This window comes from Diospyros lotus, chromosome 1, assembly GCF_014633365.1.
Source record: "Diospyros lotus cultivar Yz01 chromosome 1, ASM1463336v1, whole genome shotgun sequence".
Classification (NCBI taxonomy): domain Eukaryota; kingdom Viridiplantae; phylum Streptophyta; class Magnoliopsida; order Ericales; family Ebenaceae; genus Diospyros; species Diospyros lotus.
This window is the reverse complement of record NC_068338.1, coordinates 5,811,163-5,837,681: the sequence shown is the minus strand read 5'-3', so window position 1 is coordinate 5,837,681 and position 26,519 is coordinate 5,811,163. Positions and strand designations below refer to the sequence as shown.

The 26,519-nt window shown below is 40.4% G+C and overlaps 1 protein-coding gene across 1 annotated transcript; it reads right to left on the bottom strand.

The window, feature by feature from the left end:
- Positions 1–4,825: 4,825 nt before the first annotated feature.
- Positions 4,826–11,192, bottom strand: LOC127789029 (uncharacterized). The gene is made up of 5 exons (XM_052317778.1): positions 10,947–11,192; positions 7,805–7,954; positions 6,922–7,690; positions 5,106–6,729; positions 4,826–5,012 (listed from the first exon to the last, which is right to left on the bottom strand). Exons 1-5 carry the CDS (start codon positions 11,190–11,192, stop codon positions 4,826–4,828), a joined length of 2,976 nt encoding a protein of 991 aa, XP_052173738.1.
- Positions 11,193–26,519: the final 15,327 nt, after the last annotated feature.

Genomic DNA, 26,519 nt, shown 5'->3' with positions numbered 1-26,519 from the left:
GCTGAAGAAAACATTATATCCTGTTTGAGATTAGTGTAAAAAAAAAAAAAATTTGCACACTTTACCATTTTCTTTGACAACCCGTATTAACCTCATAGCCCCATTACAACCCAGTTTGGTCCCTCTTGATGCTATAAATCATGTGATCTCAGGATTTGAGTTCGGAGCAAGGAATTCTGTTTAAATTCAAAAGTTATTTATCTATGGCATTATTCCAGTCATGAAGCTATGTTAATTTTCCTGTTCTTTCATGAAAATACGTTCTTTGTATTTGGGATGACACCGAGTTTGAACTTGTTTTACATTTACTCTTATAACGGTGCACCCCCTTGTGTGTACACCTAAGGAATCGTTTTATTAGAGGGAAAATCCACAGTAAGGTTTAAAGTCAAAACTTCGAGGGAGTAAATCTGTGTATTGATCATCCTGATTGCCATTCCTAAGATTGTATGACCTTTAACCATAAATATAATTTTGAATGTTCAACTTATTTTGAATGTTCTACTCTACGCATTTTGGTTTCGAATTTGAAATTTTTATATTCATGCAAGTATTGCGATTAGATCATGGCTGGTGTATAATCCGATTGCTAAGGGACTAGCAATATTCAAGTTGGGGGGTGTGATAAGGGGTTAATATTTCCTAAATCTTAATGAATTATATCCCCATTTTGACTTTATAATTATGCTTAAAATAAATAATTATTCATATTATATATTATTTCAGGATGAAGCAAGGAAGTTGACTTCTACAATTAATTAGGGGCATAATCGAAGACATTGGATTACCCATTATTGTTGCTCAAATTCAAGGGGCCAACTATGGAGTCTAGAGGATGTTTCAAGTGCACTTGGCTCAACTATCAAATAGAATCCAACATAAGAAAGGCCCAAGACCAATCAAAGGCCCAACAAAGCCCAATTTGTAGAAGACTTTTCTTTGTTTTGAATTTTCATAATTGATTTATCACCTAAAGTCTTTTGTATTCTTATGAGAAGTCCACCACACAAAGTCTTTTGTAATTTTTGTCTTTTACCTAATTTTCTTCCACTAGTTAGATGAATGTTTTGTTGAATAATTGTGTGGCTTGTATTGCATCTTGTGAGCTATAAATAGCTCACTTTGGTGCATTTGTGAGGAGGTGGTTATTACTTGAATCAAAGTTTAGTTTTGTTCTTAGAATTTCTCTTAGAGAATTGCTCTTATTCTCTCTCTTGTTTTCTCTTGTAATCTTACTTCATTTCTTTCTTCTTTTAAATTCTTATGTCATTTATTGTTACTTTATTATCCACCGCCTAAATGGCCGGTTAATTTCTACAATTTTAATTCCTGTCATTTAAATTATCCACCACCTAAATGGCCGGTTAGTTTCTGCTATTTTAATTCCTGTCAATTAAATTCTGTCATTTAAATTCTTGTCAATTAATTTTTAAATGAAAATGAGTAGCTAAATCTAATCTTGTGTTAAGGCGAGGACAGTGTCCAATGTTCTTGAATCTCAAGATAAGTCAAACCTCGATGAATGCAAGATTTATCTTAGTTAAACTTGAGTTGAGTGTGTAAATGATTTTGTGAGTTTGGATTGGGTCATCATTGTAATACCCGGTATTACATGGTGTTGAAAATAAGTAATTTTTGATTATTTTGTCAGGACCTCGTGTAACGCCCCAACCCCAAGATAGTATATAAGGTACTATAATATTTACACGGGCGTTAAGGAAATCCCATATACTACAGTAAGGATCGTAACCTGAAATGTTGGGACTTCGATAAAATAAACATTCACACACACAATTTATCAAGACAGCAAGGAAAGTAGACTTCATTCTCCATGAGACAAAATATTGTCAAAGTTAGAGTACAAATCTTGTAACATACTACAACGTCATAAGAGATGCCTAAACAAGATAACTACACTCGCACCGCCTCCAGGCCTTCTCCCTTTGAGCCTGAACCTGACAGATCTGGAACATTTGAATATTCCAGGGGTATGAACACCCGGGTTAGATCGTTAAATCTAAGTGAGGGTTAAAAATAACTTCATGCATGCAAATGCAAAATGCAGAGATGCATGCTCCAGGTGGATGTGACGCCAGGGTGTTGCAATCACCCCTGCCAACCTTATCATGTAACACAGCCTAACAACACGGCCAAGTGAAGACTCCCTTCACCCATGATATTCACAACTAGTCACAAGCCACACGTAGTGATGCATGAACAAATGGAAAGAAACATGCACATCAAATGAAATAAACATGATATGCACTTGCAATCACCTCCAACATGCTCAATGATATGCTCAACATGTAAGAAATACAGTTTTAGAAACCACTCACCTTTGGGCTCACCGAAAAGTGCTAATTTCCCCCAAACTGAAGCTGTTTTCTGTTAAATCATGACCTTTCGTAAGTCCAGTGACAAATATTTTTATATGAAAGGGTGGGGATTGAATATATGGGAACTACTACAAAATTTTAAGGAAAAACAGGTTTGGACGTGCCTTCACGCGCCCCTAGAAGAGGCCTCACGCGCTGCCATGCGCAGCCTCTTCCGGCGTGTGCATCTCACGCGCCTGCCTTTGCCTCGGCTAGATTCTGCCCCCTCCACTGTTTCGGCCATAACTCGGCCGTTTCAAGTCCGATTCGACCTGCGTTTTTTCCTATACCTTCCTCTTTCAATGCTCTATAAGATTATAAAAAACTTTGGAACTTAACTCAAGATTTTGAAGACGTTTTTCCCAGTTTATTAGGCTGGCTCGAAAACCCGTCAAAGCCTTCTACCTCCTTGATCTCCGGGAGCGCTTCGTATGTTTTTCTCTAGAATTTTCTCTCCAAAAATCCCTCTTCCTCACCCTTTTGAAATGGAAAAATCTCTCCCCCAATAACCTATTTATAGAAGTGCTTGGCTAACCACATTTTGCCATGTGTCACCTTAATTATTACTTATGATGACTCCTTTAGCTTTTGCCACAAGTTTCGTCCAAGTGTCACCCTTAGAGCAAGGCTAAATCAAGATATGCCATATGTCACTCCAAGATGTAGCCATTTAACTTGAGATTTGTGCCTCATGATGATCCCACCAAGTGTTCCAATCCTAGGGTGCCAAGTGTCCCATACTTGGAGATTAAGTAAAGGTTAGGTGTTTTAGTCAAACTTTGCCATCATTACTTAGATTTGAAATTCATTCACATGCCACTTGTCATCATCTAATTAGCTTCCTTGATTTTGAGATTAACACCCTAATTATTACTTTTAATCCTACGGTGCCACGTGTCCCTCGAGATATGTCACAATTATTACTTCCATCCTACAGTGCCATGTGTCCCGAGTCCTTTTAAAAATTTGGAAAAGTCTTTCATTTATTAAATGGCAATAACTTACAAAATTTTTGGGTATTACATTCACCCCTCCTTAAAAGAAAATTTCGTCCCCGAAATTTATTCCATATTCTCTAATACATCAAAAGGATAAGGGTATTTTTGGCGCATCTCTTGTTCTCTTTCCCATGTGATGTCTTCAAGGTCGTGATGTCTCCATAACACTTTTAGTAGCGGTATTGCTTTATTCCTCAGCACTTGCTCCTTTCGATCAAGAATTTCCACAGGTTCCTCGATAAATGACAAATTGTCTTGCAGCTCGACTACTTCTGCAGATGTCTGTTGAGATGGATCTGGCTCGAATTTCCTCAATTGAGATACATGGAAAATGTTGTGAATGTTAGATAGTGCTGGGGGTAAGGCCAATCTATATGCGACTTGTCCAACCCGTTCTAAAACTTCATATGGCGCGATGTACTGCGGGCTCAATTTTCCTTGCTTCTTTCCTCTAGAGATCATACGGAAAGGCGAAACCTTTAAGTATACATTATCCCCCATCTTGAACTCCAAATCTCTCATTCGGTTATCTGCATAGGATTTTTGTCTACTTTGGGCAATCTTCATTCGTTCTTGAATCATTTTAATCTTTTCACTAGTCCTTTGTACCAATTCGGGACCCAAAAGTTGTCTCTCACCCACTTCTATCCAGCAAAGTGGTGTCCTGCACTTCCTCCCATAGAGGGCTTCTTAAGGCGCCATCCCAATGCTACTGTGATAACTATTATTATATGCAAACTCAACCAATGGCAAATATTTTTCCCAGTTCCTTGAAAAATCAATTACACAAGCCCGTAACATGTCTTCCAACGTTTGAATTGTCCTCTCTGACTGCCCGTCTGTTTGGGGATGATAAGCAATGCTCAAACGCAACTGTGTTCCCAAACTTTGCCGTAAACCTTCCCAAAATCGAGAAGTAAATCTCGGGTCTCTGTCGGAGACTATGCTGACCGGCGTCCCATGCAATCGAATTATCTCCTTAATGTAGAGTTGAGCCAATTTGCTTACTGGATGCCCAACCTTCATGGGTAAGAAATGCGTAGATTTAGTTAGCCTGTCCACTATTACCCATATGGCATCATTTCCAGTGGGTGTTTTTGGCAATCCCGTTACGAAATCCATGGTCACATGCTCCCATTTCCATTCACGAATTTCTAGCCATTAAAGTTTCCCAGCAGGTTTCTGATGCTCAGCTTTTATTCGTTGACAAGTATCACATTGGGCTACGTATCGAGCAACACTTTTTTTCATTCCTGGCCACCAATACAAATCCCTCAAGTCTTTATACATCTTGGTAGCTCCGGGATGAATAGTATATTTAGCCCGATGTGCTTCTTCCAGAATTGCTTGCCTCAAATCCTTATCTCTAGGCACGTAGACTCGATTTTGGAATCAAAGCACTCCATTCGAGAAATCAAAATCAGGATTCTTAACTTGCCCTTGGTTACTCACCTAGGACTTTATCCTCGAATCCTCGGAATTAGCTTGACGAATTTGTTCTAAAAGATGAGAGTGAATTGTCAGGTCAGCGACGTAAACAGACATTTCTTTAGGCATCACATTCACTGTCAACTGGCTAAAAGCCTCCACTAGTTCCCATTCCTGAGACATCAAACTGGCCATCAACATAGGCCCTTTCCTACTTAGTGCATCAACCACTAAGTTTGCCTTCCCAAGATGGTATTGGATTGTACAGTTGTAATCCTTCAAAAATTCCATCCGTCGCCACTACCTCATATTCAAGTCTTTCTGAGAGAACAGATACTTCAAGCTTTTATGGTCCGTGAAGACCTCAAATTTCTCACCATACAAATAGTGCCGCCAGAGCTTCAAGGCAAACACCACCGCAGCCAATTCTAAATCATGCGTGGGATAATTTCGTTCATGTGGCTTTAACTGTCTAGATCCATAAGCTATCACTTTCCCATATTGCATAAGAACACATCCCAATCTATTTTTTGATGCATCAGTACAGATCATGAATCCTCCTGACCCATTGGGCATTGACAAGATGGGTGCAGAAATCAACCTCTTTTTCAACTCATTGAAACTTTGCTCACAAGATTCACTCCATTCGAATTTGACCTCCTTTTGGGTGAGTCGTGTGAGAGGCATAGCTATACGGGAAAATCCTTCCACAAATTTCCTATAATATCCCGCTAGCCCCAAAAAGCTTTTTATTTCAGTCACCATCTTGGGCAACCCCCAACTCTTTATTGACTCAACTTTAGTGGGGTCCACTGCTATTCCATCCTCCGATATGACATGACCCAAGAAAGCTACCTTTCTCATCCAAAATTCACATTTCAAAAATTTAGCATAAAGCTTATGTTTCTGAAGAGTCTCCAAAACAATCCTTAAATGTTGCTCATGTTCTTCCTCACTCTTTGAGTAAATCAGGATATCATCAATAAATACAATCACAAACTGATCCAGGTAAGATTTAAACACCCTATTCATTAGATCCATAAAAGCAGCAGGTGCATTAGTTAGCCCAAATGGCATTACCAAATACTCGTAGTGTCCATACCGTGATCTAAAAGCAGTTTTTGGAATGTCCTCTACCCTAATTCCCAGTTGATAATATCCCGACCTCAAATCAATTTTAGAGAACACCCTCGCCCCTTGTAGCTGATCAAAGAGTTCATCAATCCTTGGCAACGGATACTTATTCTTGATGGTAACTTTGTTTAATTGGTGGTAATCTATACACATCCTTAAGCTCCCATCTTTCTTCTTTACAAATAATACTGGGGCTCCCCAAGGTGACACACTTGGCTGAATAAAACCCTTGTCTAAAAGGTCCTGAAGCTGATTTCTTAGCTCTACTGGGGCCATCCTATAAGGTGGTATAGATATCGGGTTTACCCCAGGTACAACTTCTATAGCAAATTCAATTTCCCGACGAGGGGGTAATCCTGGTAGGTCCTCTGGAAAAACTTGAGGAAATTCCTTTACCACAGGTATGTCACCTAATTCCCATTTCTTATTCTCAACCCCTTCGACACAAGCCAGATACCCAAAAGCACCATTTTCCATCATTCTAATGGCCTTGAGCGCAGTTATTTGCTTGATTTCCCTAATACTATCCTGACCTCGAAATTTCACCCAAGTGCCACACTCGTATTGTAAGCTTACTACCTTTCTACGACAATCCACTTTGGCATTGTATTTAGATAGGAAATCCATCCCTAAGATTAGATCAAAATCTTGTATGTCCAGGGATATAAGCTCAATTGCCCATTCACCATTTCCAAATGAAATCTTCCCATCCTTATAACCCAAACGGGTTTCCATTTCTTTATTTAAAGGAGTGGCTATCATCATGGGGAAACTAAGTTCTTCCAACTCCAATTCTAAACATCATGTTAATGCATGAGATATGAATGAATGCGTGGATCCAGGATTTACCAATACTTGTACCGAGGTATTAAGAAAGATCATCGTACCTTGAATTACTACTGGATTTGAGGTCACATCTTCTTTTGACAAGTTGAATACGCGACCTTGGCGAAATCCTTGGCTCCCTTTATTTGCTCCCTGCTAACCTGCTCCTTTCCCTTGCGGACAATCCTTGGAAACATGGCCGGGTCGTTGACAATTGTAGCACACCCGTCCCTTCGTACATTCACGAATCATGTGGTCATTAGCTCCACAATTATAGCACTTTGGGGTTTCTGCCTTGCATGGCTTTCCTGGATGTGACTTCTGACATTTAGGGAAATTCTCTTTTTTCTTGAAATTTTTCCCTCGGGTTCCTAAGTTAGACCCTTTATCAAACTTCCTATCCGTTGGGTTTTGGGATTCATTTCTCAAGGAGTTCATCCTCTCATGATTACTCTCCACAGTTTGGGCTTGAAAGACTACTTCTGCATATGTACGTGGCCCGAAGAAACTCAAGGCTTGTTGAATTTCCATTTTTAATCCTCCAAGGAATTTTTGAGCCTTGGCCTCCTCGTCCAAATTATAGATAGGCATATACTTAATGAGACGTGTGAACCTATCTTCATACTGGGCAACTGACATGCCCTTGGTCTGTTGCAGGTTCATGAACTCTTGGCTTTTCTCCATCTTCTTGCACAGAGGAAAGTACTTAGCATTGAAAAGTTCCTTAAATCGCGCCCATGAAACATTTGGCTCACTTTGCCTTTCAGGACTTCGTAAGGCCCTCTGCATCGTCTTCCACCATTGATCTGCCTCGTCTCGAAGTTGAAAAGTGGCACAACTGACCTTATCCTCCTCATCACAGCCAATGAAGTCAAAGATTTTCTCGATTTGTTCCACCCAATACTCGCTTTCGCAAGGATCGGCTCCTACCTTCCCTCGAAAAATGGGTGAATTCAGTCGCTGAAATCGGTCGCTGATATCCGGACTTCGGGGATTGATATACCCTATTGGCTATGTAGGTCGTGTCCCTTGCATGATGACAACCATGTTCTCAAGAATCCGCTCGACTCGGGTCATCCGATCTCCACCTTCTTGATTCCTCTCATGCGGTTGGCTACCCTGGGGTGCCTCTGTCCTTTCCTCCTGAACCTCATTTCCTTGCCTACGATTTCGGGTCCAACGGGTGTTCACCATCTGAAAACATCCACACAAGAAATCATAAGACTAGCATTGTTAACGTGTGGCTTCTAACGATCTATCTACAACAAATGAGTAAACTAAGCATACAACCATGTATCCTAAAAATTCCCAAATGCTATCATCAGTACTTAAGTTGCGCCTACCCAACCTTTGCCCAGTTTCATATGATGTCCCTAATCCCAGAAGTTTCCCTAGGCACTAACCATTCTGGTCATTCTAGTGTCTTCCAATTCTACTAATCTTAAGATTTCATGAGTCATACCTAAAGGAAATCCAATACCTTCATCCTCAATTAGATCCTACAATCCCTTGAAAATCCCCGAAAAATGGCCGCCTAATTTCCAAAAGCCATTGTTCCTTATTCTTAAAATCTCGGATTTGTGTCTGAACATATTCCTCATTCCCAAAATATTTCAAAATCTAGATCCCCAATAATCGATTAAACTTCTTCGTCACGTTTATTGGTAGGCCACGAGATTTCATCTAACAACAAATGCACTTACTTATCCTTATTCATTACTACTATCGTTCGTACATATAAACAAGCTGCCTTGCTGACATGGATCCATTCCTGATATAGGGCAACATCTCCAAAGTTAGTCTCATTAAACCCAAATCAAAATTATAGGGCTCTGATACCAACTGTAACGCCCCAACCCTAAGATAGTATATAAGGTACTATAATATTTACACGGGCGTTAAGGAAATCCCATATACTACAGTAAGGATCGTAACCTGAAATGTTGGGACTTCCATAAAATAAACATTCACACACACAATTTATCAAGACAGCAAGGAAAGTAGACTTCATTCTCCACGAGACAAAATATTGTCAAAGTTAGAGTACAAATCTTGTAACATACTACAACATCATAAGAGATTCCTAAACAAGATAACTACACTCGCACCGCCTCTAGGCCTTCTCCCTTTGAGCCCAAGCCTGACAGATCTGGAACATTTGAATATTCCAGGGGTATGAACACCCGGGTTAGATCGTTAAATCTAAGTGAGGGTTAAAAATAACTTCATGCGTGCAAATGCAAAATGCAGAGATGCATGCTCCAGGTGGATGTGATGCCAGGGTGTTGCAATCACCCCTGCCAACCTTATCATGTAACACAGCCTAACAACACGACCAAGTGAAGACTCCCTTCACCAATGATATTCACAACTAGTCACAAGCCACACGTCGTGATGCATGAACAAATGGAAAGAAACATGCGCATCAAATGAAATAAACATGATATGCACTTGCAATCACCTCCAACATGCTCAATGATATGCTCAACATGTAAGAAATACAGTTTTAGAAACCACTCACCTTTGGGCTCACCAAAAAGTGCTAATTTCCCCAAAACCGAAGATGTTTTCTGTTAAATCGTGACCTTTCGTAAGTCTAGTGACACATATTTCTATATGAAAGGGTGGGGATTGAATATATGGGAACTACTACAAAATTTGAAGGAAAAATAGGTTTGGACGCGCCTTCACGCGCCCCTAGAAGAGGCCTCATGCGCTTCCATGCGCAGCCTCTTCCGGCGCGTGCATCTCACGCGCCTGCCTTTGCCTCGGCCAGATTCTGCCCCCTCCACTGTTTCGGCCATAACTCAGCCGTTTCAAGACCGATTCGACCCCCGTTTTTTCCTATACCTTCCTATTTCAATGCTCTACAAGATTATAAAAAATTTTGAAACTTCACTCAAGATTTTGAAGACGTTTCTCCCAGTTTACTAAGCTGGCTCAGAAACCCGTCCAAGCCTTCTACCTCCTTGATCTCTGGGAGTGCTTCGTATCTTTTTCTCCAGAATTTTCTCTCCAAAAATCCCTCTTCCTCACCCTTTTGAAATGGAAAAATATCTCCTCCAATAACCTATTTATAGAAGTGCTTGGCTAACCACATTTTGCTATGTGTTACCTTAATTATTACTTATGATGACTCCTTTAGCTTTTGCCACAAGTTTCGTCCAAGTGTCACCCTTAGAGCAAGGCTAAATCAAGATATGCCATATGTCACTCCAAGATGTAGCCATTTAACTTGAGATTTGTGCCTCATGATGATCCCACCAAGTGTTCCAATCCTAGGGTGCCAAGTGTCCCATACTTGGAGATTAAGTAAAGGTTAGGTGTTTTAGTCAAACTTTGCCATCATTACCTAGATTTGAAATTCATTCACATGCCACTTGTCATCATCTAATTAGCTTCCTTGATCTTGAGATTAACACCCTAATTATTACTTTTAATCCTACGGTGCCACGTGTCCCTCGAGATATGTCACAATTATTACTTCCATCCTACAGTGCCATGTGTCCCGAGTCCTTTTAAAAATTTGGAAAAGTCTTTCATTTATTAAATGACAATAACTTACAAAATTTTCGAGTATTATACCTTGGGTGGTCTAGGAAGCCCAAGGGTCAATATCGAGAAATTAATTAATAAAATTGTCGAATTGACAGCTGGGAGTGCCTCGGGACTTGGATGTCCAGGAAAGAAGGCAAGGGATTGGTGAGCGTCTCGAGATGAGGATAATGACGTTGGAAGCGGTCGGATCGGGAATAAATTTCGGAATAAATTCTATATAAGCCCGAGTGGGTGCCAATACCAAATAGTCGGAGGGGACCTCCTGGAAGCTGAGGGGACCCTAGGGGTGGTTCGGTTTTTTGAGTAAGGCAATCCTTAAGTGCTTTCGGGTCGAATAAAGGTCCCGTGCAGGCGCAGGGACGAAAATCAGTATTTTTGAGTAAAAGCCAATTTTTAATTTTGGAGAAATTAAGCTTTAGTGGGGCTTGATATCTATTAAATTAAAGATTGAAGGGGGCTAAGTGCAATTATAGAAATCCCTAAGTGGAATTATAAATTTCTAAGTGGAATTATGGAGTAATTGAGGGTTAATGTGTGTATTATATATATACATATATATGGCCGAGTGAGGAAGCTTTCTTGAACCTTCCTAGTAAGCACCTCTGATATTTTGAAATGGCCAAATCACAGAGAGAGCAGAGGAGAGTGAGAGCTCATGGCCAAGAGGGAGAGCATGAGAGGGAGAAAGAGATCGAGAGAGTGATGGTGGCAACCATGGCCGCGGGGCTGGTGCTCGGAGGGGTGGCCGATGGCAGCGGAGGCTCGCGTGGTGGTCGTGGTGATCAGCGGCCATAGAGGAAGCCGATGATGGTGGAGACAACGTCGAAGGCCGCGGTGGCGGCCAATTGCAGCGGCTAACAGCGGAAGCTGCCATTGTCGATGGGTTGCAGAGGAAGGCAGTAACGAGTGAGGCCGAGCAAAGATGGAGCGGCAGAGCTAGAGGTGGCGTGCGGCTGAAGCTGGAAGCGGCCGTGGTTGGTTGCTGCGATGGTAGAGGCGGCGGCAGCGTCGACCAAAGGCACTGGAGCAGCTGGCAGCGGCGGCCATGGCAGAACGCCGGAGGTCCAGCGCGCAGGGCAGTGGCCGGCGATGGTGGCTACTCCGTGCGACGGTGCTGGGGCTTCCGACAGCGGGGCTGGGCGTGGCTGCCGCCGATGGAGGCCGTGAGGGTTGGTGGGCATTGAGGAAGAAGGAAGGGCAGCCACGCGAGGAAGAAGAAGCTTGAACAGTGGCCGCGCGCGGGAGAAAGAATCAAGGGAGAAGAGAAAGAAAAGAAAAGAAAAGAAAGGAAAATATGGGAAAAATAGAAATAAATTCCAGAAAATTTTAGAAAAATTCTAGAAATTATTTTGGGGCTTGAGGAGCGTGTCGGAAGCTTGAAAATGGGGTTTTGGGCGTAAGTGGCAGCTCGGGAGCCAACGCCGGTGTGGGTGTCTGATCGATTTTCTCCTTCAAATTAGTTGAGGTAAATTAATTTAATTATTTTTCAGTTATTTTCATTATGTGAGATAATGAATTGTGTTGTATTAGTTGGATTGAACCCTCGGTGGGGTTGATTTGAAATTTGTTGATGGATGGTTTTGCGGTGTGGGGCGAAGTTGAGGGCATTGGTTTAATGCCGAATGTTAATGGAGTTGAGTTTGTGTGTGTGTTTGCTTCTAGGTTCGGCCGGGTAGACGGTGATCCTAGAAGAGCTCGGAGTTCGGTCTGGAGTTCGTGCCGAAGCAGAGATGAGGCTTCGAGCCAGGTAAGAGATGACCCCATGTGGAGGTGGCCTTGCAAGTTGGTAAATGTGTTTGATAATGTATTTATGTTGCATTGGCATGTAGTGATTATATCTTGTGTGATGCAAGACCTAGTGGACCGATGGCCTTATGGAGGACTAGTGTGGTGGGGGCTGATAGGTTGATGCCTCAAACCTTAGTGGGTTGTGAGGATGAGTGGACCTAGCCTCATTTGCATGCACTTGACATACATAAACATGATTATATTCATATTTACATGCATTGCACCCTTACTGAGTCTTTGTGACTCATGAGGTTTTACCTCATGTGTAGATGATGCAAGTCCAGGTGCAAGCAGGGATGGTGTCGGGAGGCTATTGTGACAATGAGCTTGTTGCCTGAGATGTGTTGTTATGTAATCTCTTGTATTCTTTTATATGTGTTCATGGGTTTGAATGTAAACGATATTGAGTATAATACAATTTATAGTGACATCTTAACCTAGAACCCTCATATCATGTATGAGGGTTGCTTAGCTGAGAATCATTCGTATCTTGAATTATAACTACCAAATGATCCTCTGTTTATTTCAGATTAATGTTGCTGTTTAAATTGCTATAAGAGATTTATTAGGCATTGGTTCTGAACTCGCCTCAACCCAAGACCTTTTTAATATTCCAAAAAGAAAACCTTTTCACAATCAAGAAAACTTAGCTCTTTTTAGATAAATCAACCCGAATGAACAATTCTTTTGTTAAATAAACCTCCTAATGAATCGACCCGAACTTGTCCGGAATTTATATTTATGCTACAACTATACTCACACACTGGTGAGTTTAAACCTCCTCACCATTTCAACACTGAACATCCAAACTGATTAAGGCTATTTAAATTGTAGGGTGAGGAGTGCAGCCAATACAACCCGAGCTATTGGATGTACTCAAGGCACAACAATTGAAAGATGAGAAGTTGGCACAAATTTTAGCAGATATCGAGAAGTTTTGTCCTTTGGGATATACTCTACGGAGTGGTGGTATACTCTTATTTCAGGGACGTATTTGTATACCCGATAATAGAGATCTTAAGCAAGATATTCTTAATGAAGCGCACAAGACCTGGTATACTATTCATCCAAGTTTTACGAAGATGTACCACGACCTAAAGCAACAATATTTGTGGAGTGGTATGAAGAAAGATGTAGCGAAATATGTTACATAGTATTTAGTATGCCAACAAGTTAAAGTGGAACATCAGAAACCCACAGGTTCATTACTTCCATTACTTATTCTGGAGTGGAAATGGGATAATATTGTTATGGATTTTGTGATGGGTTTACCCAGAACGACTAGAAGCTACAATGCTATATGGGTGATTGTTGATCGTTTGACTAAATCAGCCCATTTTTTGCCTATTAAGAAGACTTATCTATTAAATAGATTTGCAAGAATTTATATCGAGGAGATCGTGAAATTACATGGTGTTCCATCCAGCATTGTATCAGATCGAGATCCTCATTTTACTTCTCACTTTTGGGTAGCTTTGCATGATGCAATAAGATCTCAATTGAAGTTCAGCATGGCATTTCATCCGCAGAAAAATTGTAACAACCTTAACTTGCGTGAACATAAAAACACAGGGCAGGCGGTCATATTTCCTCATAATGTTTTCTTTCTTTTGGGATATATATACATATACATATATATGGGTTAAACATAACTCGTATATTTTTTAAAGAATAAGAGGTATAGGTACATATATATATATCTTTCAAATATCAGGAATATAAGAAGTTTAAAACTTTGCTTGAGAATCTTAGATGAAAATTCTAGAAAAAACACCCTCATAGTCTCATGGCTTCAATTGGTTACAAAATTAAAGTTTAGTGTCAAAGGTGTTAGAGTTATGCCCCACAAGCCAATTATATTTACATGTAATTGATCATACTTTACATTTTGATTCTTTATCTTCAATCAATTGTTATTGTAAGGCATTATGTTTTTTATTTGTCATTGATGGTTGTTATCATTATTTATTGTAATCCATTCTTGACAAAGTCCATAGATCAAATAGGCTCATGGAATATGGTCGTGCATAGAGATGACGATCATGAAACATATTCCTTATAAGCCTTGATCTTAAGATTGGACATTAATAACTCGGATAGACTAGTACATATGATGCATGCTCAATTAGGAGAATGTCTCATTTCATGGACATTGGTGTGAGGACACTAGTGCATATATGTGGGTGCTTATTATAAGAATAAGTACACTGAACTGACTCGCTATAGAATTCCTAATGGTTATTTTTAATGTCGAATTGGAATTTCTGTGTTGCAATAGTGTAGATTGATCCTTAGACTTGAGACATCATGGTTGTCTTATATTTGACTGGTTACACTTTACTTCTTTTTGGATTCTAATGGAGTCATTAACAAATTATCACTAGGTGTAACCTTATGTAACAACCCGCTCCCACTTACGGGCGCCACCGATAAATAATCAACTGGATTACTCACCCGACAAACCACAACTGAAGGGTTGGACTATGTTTCAACAGGAAACGCCCTAGGTGGGAAATAGGCTTCGTCCTTCCCTTCGCTTCACTCAGGAATTGGTCCCAACTCAAATAACAAAAATCCAGCGGACCAGGACCCGAAACCCGAGTGAGCTTCACCTCTCTTCAGCTCACCCCATAGCAAGCCAGAGGTGACTCAGGCATAAAGCTAGCATACAAACACTTCGCTGAGTATTGGGGATTTATGAGAACATACCTTGCTGGTCTTGACTCGGTCCGAAACTTAGCTTTACTGACTATGCCACATTCAACAAACAATCTCACAATCATCTATCACACTATGGTGATTACAACAACTAAATACCTTTAAGCTCAATAACACAGACATTTACTCACAAGGGTATACATACACCACGTCCCCTGGCTACATACAAGAAATATTAAAAAAATACATAACTCGGGCAACACAGCTAGTTGCCACAACGGCCTCCCGGCGCCATCCCTACTTGCATCCGGACTTGCATCATCTACACATGAGGTAAAACCTCATGAGTCATAAAGACTCAGTAAGGGTGCAATGCATGTAAATATGAATATAATCATGTTTATGTATGCCAAATGCACGCAAATGAGGCTAGGTCCACTCATCCTCACAACCCACTAAGGTTTGAGGCATCAACCTATCAGCCCCTACCACACTAGTCCTCCATATGGCCATTGGTCCACTAGGTCCTGCATCACACAAGATATAACCACTACATGCCAATGCAACATAAAAACATTATCAAACATATTTATCAACTTGCAAGGCCACCTCCACATGGGGCCGTCCCTTACCTGGCTCGAAGCTTCATCTCTGCCTCGGCGAGAACGCCAGCCCGAACTCCGAGCTCTTCTAGGATTACCGCCTTCCCGGTCGAACCTAGAGGCAAACACACATAAACCCAACCTATTAACATCCGGTATTAACCCAATGCCCTCAATTTCGCTACACATCGCAAAATCACCATCAACACTATCTCCAAACAACGAACCACGACATACATCATTCGTTTAATAATTTTCAAACAACCCCACCCGAGGGTTCAATTCAATCAATACTACACAATTCAGAATCTCAAACAAGGGAAATTAACTCGGAAAGGAATTTAATTAATTACCTTAACCAATCTGGAGGATAAATTCAAAAAATGCCCAACCTGACAATGCCTCATGGGAGGCCACCATGTGCTCAAAACTCCATTTTTGAGCTCCTGGCACGCTCATCGAGCTCCAAAATACTTTCCAGAAACTTCTCTAATTTTTTTCTGAATTTTCTAACTATTTTCCCCTTATTTTCTCATTTTCTTTTCATTTTCTTTTCCTCCCCTGCTTCTTCCTCCCCGCGCGCGGCCACTCCTGTTCTTCTTCCTTCTTCGCGCATAGCGCCTGCGCGCTTCAGCAACCGGCCACTACCGCTGGCCCTCCGCCGCCACCGATGCTCGCCCCCAGCTCCGCCGGCCGTCGCGCCTGTCTCCAACCATTGCCGGCCACACCGTGCCCGCTAGCTTGAGCCGCCACTGCGACAGCCTCCCATGCGCGATGTAGCTTCCGCTGTAGCCATGGCCGACTGGCCTCCTTCCACAGCCTCGCGAGCCACCGCATGCATCCGCCTCAGCCCCGGTCAACGCCTCCACTACAAGCTGCTGCAACAGCCAACCCCTACTACCACTCGACCTCCATCGCTGAGCAGCCATGGCCGCTGCTCGGCGTCGCCGCTACTGCGGGTTGCCCCAACCAGCCATCTAGCTCTTCCTCTTTCTCCCGCAAGCTCTCTCTCTCGCTCGCTCTCTGCTCTCTCCCTCACGAAGGCTCTCGGCCATTTGCTTCGTTCTCTTCCTCACTCTCTGATTTTTGAAACAACAGAGGCACACTTAGGAAGCTTCCTCACGCGCACTCTCTCATATATATATATATACATATATATAATACACAAATTAGCTTAATTCTCCACTCTAATTCTCATAATCTCACTTAGGAAATTTGGGTAATTGCATTTGAAGAATCATCAATTACACTTAGAGCCTCCAAGGTTTTAATTTAATTACCCTCAAGCCACACAATAACTTGACTTCTCAAAAATTAATTGTCGATGCTTACTCGGGAATATCGATTTCATCTCCGCACCTGTATGTGACCTTTATTCAACCCGAAAACACTTAAGGGTTGCCTTATTCATAAAACCGAACCACCCCTAGGGTCCCCTTAGCTTCCAGGAGGTCCCCTCCACCTATTCGGTATTGGCACCCACTCGGGCTTATACAGAATTTATTCCAAAAATTATTCTCGGTCGGACCGCTTTCAGCGTCATTAATCTCATCTCGAGACGCTCATCAATCTCTTGCCCTTTTCCCTGGACATCCAAGTCCCGAGGCACTCCCAGCTACCAATTCGGCAATTTTATTAATTAATTTCTCGGAACCGACTCTTGGGCTTCCCGGATCACCCGAGATCCTTCCAAAATAATAAAAAATTATTTATTTTCAACACCATGTAATACCGGGTATTACACCTTATCACATATGAAGGCTTGTGAATGTCGAAATAGGATTCATCACTTATCGATAAGATGAGAAGATGTCCTATGTATTCCGATGATTTCATGACTGAGGAAATCTTTGGCCAAGGTGAGGTGGAAATCAAAAGGTGTTTTGATTTCACCTATCAAGTCATAAATATGGAATGGATACATAGTTATTGAATGATTAGGGTTTCGTCATAAAACCATACCCTAAATTTAATCGGGACATAGATTGATGAAAGGATTTTACTGCTCGGTAATTGCAATTGAAAAGGTCCGTGTTTTTTCATCGTTGGCTAGGTATTCATGGCATGTTGCTAGACGTTAACCATGATATGTAGGGTTTTAGAATTAATTTGATTAATTCTAAAACTATTAATTAAAGAGTTTAATTAAGAAGCCCATGAAATGTGTTAATTATGAAGCCCATAAGTTTAATTAAAGAGTTTAATTAATCTAATAAGTTGGGCCTTCATATAGCCCAATAGAGTTGGCCCTACATCTAGCCCAATGGTGGACCTAAGGGGTCACACACTTAGGTTGAGCCCATTCCACAATTTAAAAGAGAGATTCGACCCAATGTGATTAAGGGCTGAACCTAAATTGTTTAGGGATTTTCCAAAGGCATAATTAGGGTTTTTAACTGTATAAATATGCCACTTAAGAAGCTAAAGTAAGAAGAAGAAATTCAGATCTCTCTCAAGAGGCGCCTAGGGTTGCTAGCACTACTCGAGGCATTCGTGAAAATGGTCGATCGTGTGGACCGACTTGGAGGAGTTCGCGCTTATAATACCCCATATTTTTGTGAAGATGCCACGTATTTTAAGTGAGTTTAAAATACCGAAAATATGTTTGAATTGGTAACAAATGACCGAATCAGTCGTAGGGAGTACCCTAGAGCTTAGATACCTAAGGTTAAAGGTATATTTTTGATGAGCGTCTCCAGGCGAGATTTATGACGCTGAAAGAAATCAAATTAGAAATGGTTTTTGGTTAAGCTAAGTTGTAGCCTAAAAAGACCGAATGATGGTAAGGGGCTTCCAAAAAATCGTATATATTAAGTAATTTTGAGTTATTAATTTTGGAATTTTAAATATCTCGATAAATTTGATGTTTGAGGGTGTAATTGTAATTAGAAAATTATCCAAACGAAATAAGGATAAAATTAAGAGCTTATGTGATAAAATATTGAAGTTGAGGACTTGAAATAAGGGCCAAAGTGTTATTCGAAAGAAGTTTGGGGTTTTAGCTTGGATTTGAAAAGATTATTTCATTCTAGTTTTGGATTTCAAAAGCCACTCAATTATGGCTTTGAGTCTTTGGAGTCCATGGCTAAGATTTTGACAAGTGGCATAATGTGATTGGTTGGAGAAATCTATAAAAAGGCACCATGGGTGGTTCTCAAATCATTCCAAGCAAGATTGAGAGTCGAAGCACTCTAAGAGGAGGAGCTTGCTCTAGAGAGAGAGAAGGGAGTTCGGCAAGAAGGCTGGAAGAAAGCGGAGAAGAAGCGGCGGAGAACGAGCCTCGTCGGAGTTGTGGGTCTTCGCCGGAGTTTGCCAAAATCAGTCAGCAAAAAAGTGAGGTAAGTCCATTTTTTTTTTGATAATCCTGTAGAGGGGGAAGAGAGGGTCCCGTAGGTTCAAACGAGGATTGAATCGGAGTTAAAATGAGGGAGATATGGCCGAAATACCAAACCGAGGCGTTGTTGTCCGAAATCTGCTGCCTACGCGTGAGTTACACGCGTCGGAAAATGCCTGGCCGTGAGGGCGCGTGGCCCGCCTTTCCATGGCGCGTGAGGGGCTTATTTTTCTCCAAATGTTCTAGTTATACCCCTAAATTAATACCCTTCAACTTTATGTAAAAATATTTGAGTTTAGGTTTACCAAAACGTGTGTTTTCTGCAGAAACCTAGACTGTTTGCAGTGAAACCGTACCGTTTAAGAGATAAACCAACAAGGTGAGACTCCTATTCTCCAAATCCTAATTTTTATTCTCTTATGAGAGACTTCTATTGCATGAGACGTGTTTCATGAAGTTCTTACACATAAACGCATGTTATTCTCTTACGTGAAATCATGATGCATATATGAAATGTATTTTTCTGAAAATTATATGCTATTGGCTTTTTAACTGTTGCATTTATAAAATTCATGTGGCCATACTGTTGTACCTATTTGTTGTTAGCTGAGGGAAAAATTCGGATATCTCTCAAGAGGCGTTATGCGTGCGCCATCGAGAAAGCTCTCGTGGGGAAGACCGTGAGCCTAAGGAACAACGGATGTGGTGCTTGCATGAGTGCTATGAAGTCGGGCCAAAGTGACATGGTTAGGGACCTCCCGAGAGGCGCTATGCGTGCGCCATTGAGAAAGCTCTCGTTGGAGGAGGCTAACGTGTTCACGAGGCACTTCGGAGTAGTTCTCGTTGTCCTCTCATACATTTTATACCTGATCATGCATCGATATAAACTATTTTTAGAGTTTCTCACTAGAAGATTCATCTTCTAATTGGACTATGTCCCTGGAATATTCAAACGTTCCAGGTTCGACAAGCAGCTCTAAGGGAAAGGAGGTAGCTGAAGGATAAGCTTAATTTACTGCTTATAGCATGTTTAACATATCTATGTTTATGTGCGAACCTTTGTAATTTTGGAAATGTTTAAGACGTTCAGTTATATCTTGCGAGAGATGATGTCCATGTAATTCATTTTGTAAACGTCTTGAACAATTTTATGATAAATAAAGTATTATGGTTGTGAACCATATCAGGTTCGATCTAGCTTCCGCATTCGAGATTTTAACGCCTGTCTTAGCTATTCGATTATTGGGTTTGTTAAGCTGAGAAGGTGTAAATTTGGATTTTTGGGATATTGTGTGATGTATGACAGCTATTGTGATATGAAAAATTTTTATATTCCTGAAATCCTAAGTTATAACACGCTCAAGAAATTTGGGGTGTTACAGCGCTTGCGACTCTACGGATCATAATAAGGCAGAATCGAAGCTTCACGGTTGGCTGGTTTCCTAACAAAAGGAAGCGGGGTTTTTGATTCATAAAGGAACTATAAGGATATCCGTATTTGATAAGACAAAAAACATAACATAAACCACAAAAATAGTCTTTCAAAACAAGCTTTCTCATAACATCTAGATTTTAACTTTGAAAACTTCTTTCGATGAGGAAAGAAAGACTACTTTTAGATTTACATAAATCCCTTTTTAAAGAAGCCACCACGTTCCACATCCGTCCTCCAATCTCCTTATTCGCTATCACTTGGGGGGAAAAATATGGGATGAGATTCATGCGAGTCTCAGTAAGTACAAGAGAACCATCATATGTATTTAAACAAGTCATGACATAACATAACATATCATATGGAGACACGAGAGGTTCCACCAACTACGGGGGCACGAACCCTCGTGCGTAGCGCTACCGAGCTCCGGTCCTGAAACTTGTGTGAACATAAAATAACATGAGGGACCACATAACATAATTCATGGGCATGCTTAAACATCATAAATAGTTCATAATGTACTTACCTCAACTTGGATGGATGAGATCTGAATGTTTAAGGCTTCACACCTTACTAGGTTTGCTTTTCTGCAGAAAATATGTATTTTCGTGAACTAAACCCCAAATAGTTTTACATAACATTGTAGGAAATTTAATAAGGGGTTGATACATGAAATTTCATGGGAAAAGGGGATGTCATGTGCCCTCACGCGCCGACGGAAGGTGCCGCCCTTAATTTTCGCGATAACTTTTCACCATTTTGATTTTTCGGCCATATCTCCCTCGTTTTAACTCCGATTTGACCTCTATTTTTTCCTACATACTCCTATTTCATCCCTCTATACGAATATCAAATTAAATGGAACTTATCTGGCTGGTTCAATTGCTGGTTTTCAGCGATTCTGGCCCAAACTCTGACGACATGTAGTTTTTTCGACAAAACTCGTATCTCCTTTGGTTTTTGGAAGAGTTTTCCTCCTTCTTTGGAAAAGTTTCCTCTCTCAAAATATCCTTCTTTCTCTCTCATTTTGGTGCCTAAAATCTTTCCCCAAAGGCTTATATTTATAGGTAATTTCAACGAATCCAATCGCGCCACATGTCGCATTGGGATAAGGAATCATCATGAGATTTTCCATATTAAGCCACGTATTCATGGGGATTTGTGCTCCATCATTACACTCTTTACCATTAAGCCATGTATGCATAGAGATTTGTGCATTTACATGAGATTTGTGCTAATCATTACACACCTAATCGTTATAAGATTTCAACCAATCCAATTGTGACACCTAGGAGGGACACTTTGTGACGCCCCGTTCCCACTTACGGGTGCCACTCGTGAACAATTACCCGAATCGTCCACCTACCCAGCCTTTAGTGAAGGGCGGACCATGTTTCAAGACGAAACGTCCTAGGTGGGAACTAGGCTCGTCCTTCCCTTCTCTCATCCATATGATTCACTAGCGGAATTAGGCTTTAACCACACCGAATTGGCTATAAAGAAATCACTTTAAGATGCCCAATCGCCATTTTCATACTTGATTTAATTTTTCTTCTTTCCAAGAAGTTCACCGGGGCTTCTTGAAATTCACAAGCTCAATCAATATATTGATTGGACTAATTTTGGAGGAAAAACTCATCAATTTCAATTTTTCAAAATTTCGGCATTACTCTCCAAAATGCCCGAAAAATTCCTTTATTTTGAAAAAATCCTCTGGGGCCCAAAATCAATTTAGAAATGCCCCCAAATCCCCAATTTTTCATAATTTTTAAAAAAATTCGACCGACGGGGCCCGCGCAGGGCCTAGCGGCCCACTGGCAACGCGCCAGGCTGCTAGCCGCGTGGTTGCGCACCCGCCCCCATGCGTGCCCTTGCGCGCGCCTCTACGCAGCCCAGCGTCCCATCGCTCACAGCCCAGTGCGCCCCTAGCCTGTTGCTACTGCTGCCTACTGCCATTTTCACTTCTTTTCTTTTTTGTTTTTTTTTTCCTTAGGCTTTTAAACCCATATTTTCCAGAATTCACACCCCAAATAAATGCATTAAAAATCTCCACATTTCACCTCCCAAAGCCTCATTTCACCACAAAAATTCATATTGTTTTACTTCTTTGGTGCTTCCCACAACACACCAAAAATGAGATTTTCACCACAACTTAGGCTTCAACATGCCATAAGCCACTATCTAATTTTAAAGTAAAATCAAAACACTCCCAAAATATAAAATATACACATGATCTTAGGCTTTAACAAGCCATTACCAACCAAATACATTACATTACATAAATCAAATGTAACAAAATAGGCTATCATAAGCCGTACAATACACTTGAATTTTCATTTCCATGCCTCCACATGCCATTCCACCTCGTCTTGATTTTTCTCATGCTTCCACAACCTATATGTGAGGGTAAAACCTCATGTGTAACGACCCATTAGAGGGCCCAGTATTTATTCAGGAATTATTTAATTAATTATTGAAGCATTGATTAAGAGATTTTTCCAATTAATTATTTAATGTGGCAATTTAGAGATTTTAAAGGAAAAGAACAGCATTTATTTCTTTTTAATGTTACAGTTAAAGGAATTTGCCAAGGTGGCAATTTAGATTCTTAATTGAGAGAATAGTATTTAAATAGCATTTAAATGACATTTATTTTGTAGAAATTAAATGCAAGGACATGAAGGTAATTTTGGAGTTTTATTATTATTTGAGAGTTTTAATAATAATTTTTGTATTATTATTAATTAAGTGGGACTATGTATTTAAAGAAGAATGAGAATCCATGTATGAGATGGAATTGGATTAAGAGTCTCCTAGTCCCAATAGGAGAAGGTTTTGAGAGTCTCAAAGTTCAATTGGGAGAGGGATTCCAAGTTATAAAAGGAAAGGGATCTTGGACTTTATGTCTATATATAGAGCCCATAGCTTAGCTTTTCTTCACATTATGTGAAGAACAGAAAGGCCAAGAGATAGCAGAGGCTTGCTAGAGTCTTCAGGATCGCTCCAGGGTTCGATCAGAGAGTTCTATCAGGCAAGTATTCTTCCTGTAATCCCTTCCATTACAGGTTTATATCAGTTTTTTAGATTATTCCAGTTCTTCATTGAGTTCTTAGATTTTATATCAGTAAGCAGAGACGTATATATATATATATGCGTATAACAGTAAAGTTATGTGCAAGTTCCATTAATCCTTATCTATTTTGGATTGCAAGTTCCAGTAATCCTAATCCATTTTGGATTGCAAGTTCTATTAATTCTCATCCATTTTGGATTGCAAGTTCCAGTAATCCTTATCCATTTTGGATTGCAAGTTCCAATAATCCTTATCTATTTTGGATTGCAAGTTCCAGTAATCCTACTCCATTTTGGATTGCAAGTTCTATTAATTCTCATCCATTTTGGATTGCAAGTTCCAGTAATCCTTATCCATTTTGGATTGCAAGTTCCAATAATCCTTATCCATTTTGGATTGCAAGTTCTATAAATCCTTATCCTTTTTGGATTGCAAGTTCTATTAATCCTTATCCATTTTGGATTGCAAGTTCCAATAATCCTTATCCATTTTGGATTGCAAGTTCTATTAATCCTCATCCATTTTGGATTGCAAATTCCAGTAATCCTTATCCATTTTGGATTGCAAGTTCTATTAATCCTTATCCATTTTGGATTGCAAGTTCTATTACTCTAAGTTCTAATATCCGGATACCTTGTATCGTATCCGGATGTATCTAAAGTTCTTTAAGTATGATATCCGAATGGTTTGTTTATACATCCGGAAAGGTCAAGATAATATTCGAATGTCTCGCCTGATATCCAGATGCCTCCCTCAAAAGTTGAATTTTTCATTCGAATAGTCCCCAGTTATATCCGAATACATCAGTGAGATATCTGGATGACCAGAATCATATCCGGATGTCCTAGTTCATATCCGAATACTTCCCAGCATATCCGAATAGCTTCTTCTTTGAATGTCAGTGTATCCGGATGAGCCTTCTTCATATCTGGATGTCTTTCTTCTTATCCTGATATCCTTTCTGATATCCGGATGACTTTTCCAGAAATCTAATTTAGCTTCCAGTGAGTACTAATTCAAGTTTAATTCAATCAATGTATTCAATACCTTCCAACATTGAATTCATAAGCCAGAACATGACAAGTTAATCATACCCATACCATAAATCATAATTCATAGAATCTTTGTATTCCAATATATAGATGAAGATCATATCATGTTCAATATTATTTTATTTTGACATGATCAACATTATTTTGTGAGATTATGTGCATACATTTTGGTATGAGCATTGAGCATGACTTTATATGGAGCACTACATATCGTGTGCCAGCATTTATGTGAGCATTGCATTGCATTATGCGCGCAAGGCGGCTTGTCCGCGGGGATCCCATCAGTTTTAGTTTCAGCTCAGTTTATGAGTTGCTCGCCTGGTGGCAACCAGGGGGCTAGGGGCTTTGCCCACAGTATGTGCTTACAGTTTTTATGTATGCAGGTTTCAGATCAGACAGGTATGTATTATCAGATTATGTGGGCCTATGAGCCAAAGTTGCATACCTGCATTTAGTTTACAGTTTATGTGCATTACATTTTTATGAATGCAATCAGACAGTGATTATACAGTACAAGTTTAGTCAGTTATTTATCAGTATCGATATTCTTCAATTCAGCTTCAGTATTCTTTCCAGCTTATTACTTGCTGAGCTTTTGTAGCTCACCTTGTACTCTTCACCCCTCCAGGTTCTAGCAGGGGAGTATCAGATGTGGGGCCTAGCAGCAGTGTTCAGTAGTGTGTGTACGTGGAGCCGCTCAAGATAAAAGATGTCTGGGAGTCTGTTGAGTTTCATAGTGTTTTCTTAGATTAGATCTTATTTTATATTTCAGTTGAGGGATTGTCCCTCAGTAAGAGTTTATGCATTTCAGTTTGTATTGACTAAGAGTTTTTATTCCAATTGATTGAGATGTTCAGTATTGGTATCAGATTTCAGATTATCAGTTAGTTTATTTTATTTTCCCCGTAGCACCTCTTCTCGGGCAGTTCTAGGAGAGGGGGTGTTACAGTATTGGTATCAGAGCGGTATTTTGAGGAGTCTCCCGTACACACATAGGATGTCGGGTTGAGTTAGGACTTGTGTCCATCAATTAGATATGTTGGCCCAATTAGTGGTATTCTAACCCTAAGTAGTGATGCAAAAAGATGAGTAATAGAAGAGGACGGCCCCGTACTCGCAGTCAGGCTGTTTCTATTCTAGTTGAAGTTCCAGTATCCACGCCTAATTTGCCAGGGGAGTCTAGTAGTGATCTACGATAAGGAATGGTCGAGATGCAAGGTATATTAGCAAGATTGATAAGGGTGGTAGATACCCTAGTTACTAATCAGGTAAGGGAATCACAAGTTCCCCAAGAAGTAGGAGGTAGTAGAAGCGATAAGTCAGTCGCTCCAACAACTCTAGTTGTGGAGGCAGATACAGGGAGCCAGCTATTAAAGGATTTCATGGCCTTTCGACCACCAGCATTCCGAGGAGGCACATATGCAGCAGCAGTTGAGAATTGGATGCTATCGATGGTACAGATGATCGCCGAGTGCGACATAACACATTCTTATTTAGAGGCGATGCTGAGAGATGGTGGAAGACTGTCCGCCAAAGGTTTGCTAATCAAGAACCCACATGGGTCGAATTTTAACAAGTGTTCAATGACGCTTATTATCCAGCATGGGTCAAGGACCATAAAGTTTTTGAATTCGTTGAGTTGGTGTAAGGTATCAAGATAGTGGCCCAATGTGAGGCAGAGTTTTACAGCCTTAACTAGATAGGCCTCAGAGTTAGTGTCCACTGAAGCTAAGAAGGATGCTAAATTTCGGAGAGGATTGCATGCTGATATTTGCCACGCTTTTAGAGGAGCTCAGAGTGTGGATTATGCTACAATAGTTTAGCAAGCATATGCTATCAAGAGAAATGCTTGAGAATTGCGAGATCGAGGTACATGATAAGAAGCTATTTGGAGACTTAGAAATTCTTGATGTTATGAATTTTGATTTGATCCTTGGCATGGATCGGTTGTCAAGGCATTATGCAAGAGTTGACCGTCGATGGAAGATTATAGACTTTGATTTAGCTCGACAGCCAGTCTAGATATATAGAGGAGTTAAGCCTATGGCTATGATTCCTATAATCTCAGTAATGAAAGTAAAGAAGCTGATGTGTAATGGATGTGAAGTTTACCTAGTTTTTGTTACCTCAGATGAGGGAAGCAAGAGGAAGTTGTTTGAGGTGCCAGTAGTACAAGATTTCTCAGATGCTTCTTTAATGAATTATCAAGATTACCTCCTCAGAGAGGAGCAGAGTTTACTATTGAGTTATTACCTAGTATAC

Bases quoted from the DNA above. Each gene is read 5' to 3' on its own strand.
- LOC127789029 (XM_052317778.1), bottom strand. From the start codon at position 11,192: ATGGCAGCTTCCGCTGTTAGCCGCTGCAATTGGCCGCCACCGCGGCCT. The intron at 7,691-7,804 runs GTTGTCATCATG...TTTCGAGGGAAG, and splicing joins AGCGGATTCTTGAGAACATG to GTAGGAGCCGATCCTTGCGA. The intron at 6,730-6,921 runs GTTAGCAGGGAG...CATGATGTTTAG, and splicing joins TCCGCAAGGGAAAGGAGCAG to AATTGGAGTTGGAAGAACTT.